Source organism: Panthera leo, chromosome B4, assembly GCF_018350215.1.
Source record: "Panthera leo isolate Ple1 chromosome B4, P.leo_Ple1_pat1.1, whole genome shotgun sequence".
Taxonomy (NCBI): domain Eukaryota; kingdom Metazoa; phylum Chordata; class Mammalia; order Carnivora; family Felidae; genus Panthera; species Panthera leo.
Window position 1 is genome coordinate 75712699 of NC_056685.1, and position 6000 is coordinate 75718698.

At 49.5% G+C, this 6000-nt stretch overlaps 1 protein-coding gene across 1 annotated transcript; it reads right to left on the minus strand.

Moving 5' to 3' along the window:
* Positions 1–1854: 1854 nt before the first annotated feature.
* On the minus strand, positions 1855–5279 carry TUBA1B (tubulin alpha 1b). The gene is made up of 4 exons (XM_042946415.1): positions 5173–5279; positions 3580–3802; positions 3288–3436; positions 1855–3017 (listed from the first exon to the last, which is right to left on the minus strand). Exons 1-4 carry the CDS (start codon positions 5173–5175, stop codon positions 2037–2039), a joined length of 1356 nt encoding a protein of 451 aa, XP_042802349.1. The 5' UTR covers positions 5176–5279; the 3' UTR covers positions 1855–2036.
* Between the last annotated feature and the right edge of the window lie 721 nt (positions 5280–6000).

Here is a 6000-nt window from a genome sequence, read left to right on the forward strand (position 1 = left end):
GACCCTCAGAAACGGCCTGAAGTAATACACATATATTATTTTAAACCACAAAGTTTTGGGGCAATTTGTTATGTGGCAATAGATAAAACTGCAAACAACTACATACCTACTACCAGCTTGTCATCTTAGCATTTTGGTTTATTACAGATTTTTTTCTTTTTTAACATTTTTTATCAAAATTTTTTGTTTTTTTACTTATTTTGAGAGAGACAGAGACAGGGTGAATGGAAGAGTAGCAGAGAGAGAGGGAGAGAAAGAGAGAATCCCAAGCAGGCCCACGCTGTTAGCACAGAGCCTGACGTGGGGCTCAAACTCATGAAACCATGAGATCATGACATGAGCCAACGTCAAGAGTCGGATGCCTAACTGACTGAGCCACCCAGGCTCCTAGATTTTTAATTTTCTTAAAAATATAAACCCCCCATCTCCAACACACACACAAAACCCATTCAAAACAGAACAGATGCAGTTGAAACTCTGGCTTTATCCTGTACCTGCCTTGTGCCTCAGGTCTCTGAAAAGGCACCACTGCACACGCTCTATGGAATGTGTGCTTACTTCCCTGATTTTAGGCCATCCAGGCCGTCTTCCTGAAGAGCAAACTCTTCTCCGCATTGATTTGTTGCTGTTTCCCAGGCTCTGGCCTAACTACTTTTCCTTCTTGTTTTGCAGAAAAGAACAGAGAGGGATATTTCAGAGGGTCTTCAGATGGCTCACATAACCGACTTCCTTTGTGAGTTCAGCACTAACTCAAAACCTTCAATCCCCATTTGGTCACTAATTCAGTTTAGGGTTCCTCATGGTACATTAAGGCCCTGGCATTTGCCTTCCCGAGACCTGTGGTGGCTGCATTTGTGTTATCAGTCTACAGTGCCACCCAAGAGAGCTTTCTCTCAGAAATATGTGACAAATCAGATCATTTCTTTCAGGAGTAGAGAACTATTTTGTAAATTTGTAGGGAAAAAACTGGAAAATTTTTGGTATTCCCTACTCTTTAAACCAAGGATCAACATCTCCAGCCAACCTTAATAGTCCCTATACTTCCTGAATTTCAAATGTACGTTTTCTCTTAGGTTAAACCCTCTATCTGCATCCTGTTTGCCTGTCTTCTCCATAGTCATTTAAATGCAGCCAAACTATATACTTGAAAGAATGTACAGTATGTTGGGGCACTTGGGTGGCTCAGTTGGTTGTATTGGAGTCTTGAATTTGGCTCAAGGCATGATCTGTTTTTGAGTTAAAGCTGTGTGGGGCTCTGCTGAGCCTACTTAGGACTCTCTCCTGTCCCTGCCCCTTCACTCCTACCCCGGCCCCTGCAAATAAACTTAAAAAAAATGTATGCTACACCAAGTACTGTAAATCATTAACCCTATCCTAACCTGAACAATGTTGCCACTTCACTGTCTCCTAAAGCACTGCTCTTGCAAACATCCATAGCTTTGTTTTTCCTATACCCATGCCTCATTTGGTTTTCCCCTATGGTAGGATTTTTATCACCAGGAATTCTGATCCTGCCACTCCTCCCTCCCAATAGGATAGGGCTAGAAACAGCTTTCACCTCCTTGTGGTCAAATGTTCATCTAGCCAGCCATTTTGTTGTACAAAGGTTAATTTTTCCTAAACCTGCTTTGACCTGCGTTCTGAAACTGAGGTGGTATTAACACATCAGTGTCAAAATCTAGCTCTCCTGCTTTTCCAGTCCAGTGTGCTCTTTTCCCCATACAGGCAGCTACACAGAAAGCTGGATGGATCCTTGGTATTACAACCCTGTTGCAGACTATCTTCCAGATATAGATGAGTGGTAGTACATCTTGAATTGGAGAAAGCAATTTAGAAGAAGCACAGAAGTCAAACTTCCTTTCATAAAGCCTTTACTTTGAGACATGATGCAAAAATCTGACAGGTACACATGGAAAAGTAAGACATGGTCACAGTTAAAAGTGAAGACAATCTAACCAGAAGCTTTAATGCCTGTCAGCTAATGTTGAAGCTTAAGTTCTGAGTGTGACATGCTGCAGGGTTGAAAGGAATGGTAATTAGTATTCCTCTCCTTCCTCTTCACCCTCTCCTTCAACAGAATCCACACCAACCTCCTCATAATCCTTCTCAAGGGCAGCCATGTCCTCACGGGCCTCAGAAAACTCTCCTTCCTCCATGCCCTCACCCACATACCAGTGAACAAAGGCACGCTTGGCATACATCAGGTCAAACTTGTGGTCCAGGCGAGCCCAGGCCTCAGCAATGGCTGTGGTGTTGCTCAGCATGCACACAGCTCGCTGTACTTTGGCCAGGTCTCCACCAGGTACCACAGTGGGAGGCTGGTAATTAATGCCAACTTTGAAGCCAGTGGGGCACCAGTCCACGAACTGGATGCTGCGCTTGGTCTTGATGGTGGCAATGGCAGCATTGACATCTTTGGGAACCACATCACCACGGTACAACAGGCAGCAAGCCATGTATTTACCATGGCGAGGGTCGCATTTCACCATCTGGTTGGCTGGCTCAAAGCACGCATTGGTGATCTCTGCTACAGAAAGCTGTTCATGGTAGGCTTTCTCAGCAGAGATGACAGGGGCATATGTGGCCAGAGGGAAGTGGATGCGGGGATAGGGCACCAGGTTGGTCTGGAATTCTGTCAGATCCACATTCAGGGCTCCATCAAATCTGAGGGAAGCAGTGATGGAAGACACAATCTGGCTAATAAGGCGGTTAAGGTTAGTGTAGGTTGGGCGTTCGATATCGAGGTTTCTACGACAGATGTCATAGATGGCCTCGTTGTCTACCATGAAGGCACAATCAGAGTGCTCCAGGGTGGTGTGGGTAGTGAGGATGGAGTTGTAGGGCTCAACGACAGCAGTGGAAACCTGGGGGGCTGGGTAAATGGAGAACTCCAGCTTGGACTTCTTGCCATAATCGACAGAGAGACGTTCCATCAGCAGGGAGGTGAACCCGGAACCAGTTCCCCCTCCAAAGCTGTGGAAAACCAAGAAGCCCTGAAGACCTGTGCACTGGTCGGCCTGTTAGAAAAAAGGAACAGACAAGAAAGATTATAATAGACCTTCCCAGAATTACAAAGCATTTCTTCACTTAAAATATCTTCATTGACGTTTATAAAATGACACCAAATAAATCATGTTGCAGTTGAAAATTTAAAAACCCTATCAAGGAATAATTTACCAGTTGTCCTCACTCCATTATATTTCTATTCTGTGTTTGAAAAGAAAAGATCGTATTTCAAATGTCTTCCTTAGGGTCATTATTTACTTTATTCTGGAGAACAAACATACCAGTTTCCGAATTCGGTCCAAGACAAGGTCGATGATCTCCTTGCCGATGGTGTAGTGCCCTCGGGCATAGTTATTGGCAGCATCTTCCTTGCCCGTGATGAGCTGCTCGGGATGGAAGAGCTGGCGGTAGGTGCCAGTGCGAACTTCATCTGGAAGAGAAAAACAAAGCAGCCACCCGTCACTCACAACCTGCACACGCCTGCCCAACCCCAGGGTGTCAATGGAGCCCTCACGACAGACCTCCTGTCTCAAGAGCCCTGAGATCTCCCTTGGGTTACTGAGGCCAACTCACCAATGACTGTGGGTTCCAGGTCTACAAACACTGCCCTGGGCACATGCTTGCCAGCGCCCGTCTCACTGAAGAAGGTGTTGAAGGAGTCATCTCCTCCCCCAATGGTCTTGTCACTTGGCATCTGGCCATCGGGCTGGATGCCGTGTTCCAGGCAATAGAGCTCCCAGCAGGCATTGCCGATCTGAACACCAGCCTGGCCAACGTGGATGGAGATGCACTCACGCTGTGGAAAAGTAGGTTAAAAAAAAAAAAAAAAGAAAAAAAAATCAGCATTAAACTAATCTAGTAGTGACTGTGAAGCAGAACAAAATAACTTAAGTAATCAATCTTACAAATTTCCCCTTCTAAAACTAGTTAAAATGTAACATCTTTTCTAGGAGACAATCACTACACTTTTTAATCGGCATTGCTTTTAATGTATTTCTTTTCACCCTGTAAATTGGGAAGGCCTCGTTCCAGACCAAGAAAGCTTAGTCACAGCTTTCTCCTTTGGAGCACCAAGATAGGGGGGAGGCCATTCATCCAGTGCTCAGGCTTCAGAATTCCATTTTAGACTAGGCGGCCAGATTTCCGGGCAGCTACCATCACAGGAAGCACGTGGCCAGAACAGTGCAGAGGAAATGTCTCGCCACAGGGACAAAGGGCGGGGTTTTGCGGCACAGGATGAATGAGCAATTCAGGGTGTGTGCGCGCGCGCCCGCGCCCGCCTGCGGCCAGCGGGACCGCGCAGCTGCAGACACGCAGCGGCCACGTCTGCTGAGGTGCTACCTCGGCCAACCATCTTCTGCTCCCCGGGCGCTAGGCTTAGCCTAGCACCCCCACATCAGTCAGGGCGCAGCAGGGGATTATCAGCAGCCCAGATCTGGACCAAGATCCGATTTCCATTCTCTCAAAATCCCTCACCGCCACCAGCTGCTCCTACACGCATTCCTAACATAGGTCAAGGGACAGATGGGAGTCTAGAAGCTGTTGGGAGCAAATTATCCTAATACGCTGGCGTACTGCAGCACACTAACACGGAGGATTCTCCACATGTAGCTTTTCTTTCGTTAAAAAACAAAAAAAAATTCAGGCTAACAGACGACACGCCCTACAGTGGCGGACGCGCAGGGCCCCAGCGCGCACGCGCAGACTGCAGGGGCGGTCTCCCGCCGCTCCCTGGCGGGAAGGTAACGGTCGCGCGTGCGCTTTTGTATTCCGGCTCCTTCCCGCCTCCGCTCTTCTCGCTAAGGAGGAAGTGAGGGCGTGGAGCCCGCGCGCGCTCCCGCCAAAGGCCGGGGAAGGAAGGGGGGATGGGAACGCGCGGGAAAGGACTGTAGGGTCTCGGGTCACTGCACCCCGGAGGTAAGGGCTAATTGAGAGCCCCAACCACGGTCTGGGGAGCTGGGGCTCCGCCATCCCCTCCCAAAGACAGAGAAGAAAATGCGCCCCCCCTTCCATGCCCCAGCCGTTCTCACTACTCCCACCCTCGCCTCGCTTTTCGCCCTCCAAAACGAGGAGCGCTGATCTCTGGCTAAAAGGCCGTCCGAGACCGCCGGGCTGGCTTTTCCCGTTTTTCCAGAGCGAGGGCGGCGCCGCGAGTGGTCCACTCACCATGATGGCTAAGGGTTAGCAGGCGTAGGCGACAGGAGCAGACACCGGGTCCTGGTTACCGTCCCCGACAAGCTAAGAGTCGAGGTAAGTAACGCACTGAAGCGGGGGCGGTGCCGGAGCCACTTAAGTAGCGGTCCGGGGAGGGGCGGGCGGGCACAGGCGGTGCCACTGCCGCGGGCCCCTCCCCCGGCCCGGCGCGCCCACTCGGCGCCCGGCTCGGCCGCCGCAGAGGCGGGCTTCTTGGACCGGAGCCCCCTCCCCGCTCCGGGCCTGCTGGGCGGGGTCCGCCGCGCCTGCGGACAGCGAGCTCGGGTGCTGCAGTCTTTGGCGCATGGCTGCCAGGGCCTGGGCGGGGGGCGGGGGGCGGGCGGCGGGCGCAGGTTCCGAAACCAGCCAACGTGGGAACGGGAAAGGAGGCTTGCCTTAATATGGACGAACCCTAAGACTTAAGAAGTCCATACAGTTTTAAAGATGAAGCACCATGAAATGCAGAAACTTCTGGTCCGGCTAGCTCAGCTGATTATTTTCATGTTGCCACAATTTGTCAGTGAGTTTTGCCTTTTTCTTTTCTCAGTTCCTTTAAAGGCAGGCAGTGCATTCTTTACTTACCTGGTAATGTGGAGGATGCAGGGTTTAGAAAACAGACTAGTTTTATTTGGTTTATTGTAATGACTTGTTCGTTAAAGTAAGGTGCAAGACGTTGGAAGCAAAAGTATTTCAGTCATTCAAAAAGTAGTACCGAAGCAATGAACATCGAGGCTGTTAAAACGACTTACTAGGCCCCATTTTTAGACCTAAACCAACAACTTTATGGAACAGTCTTAGGGG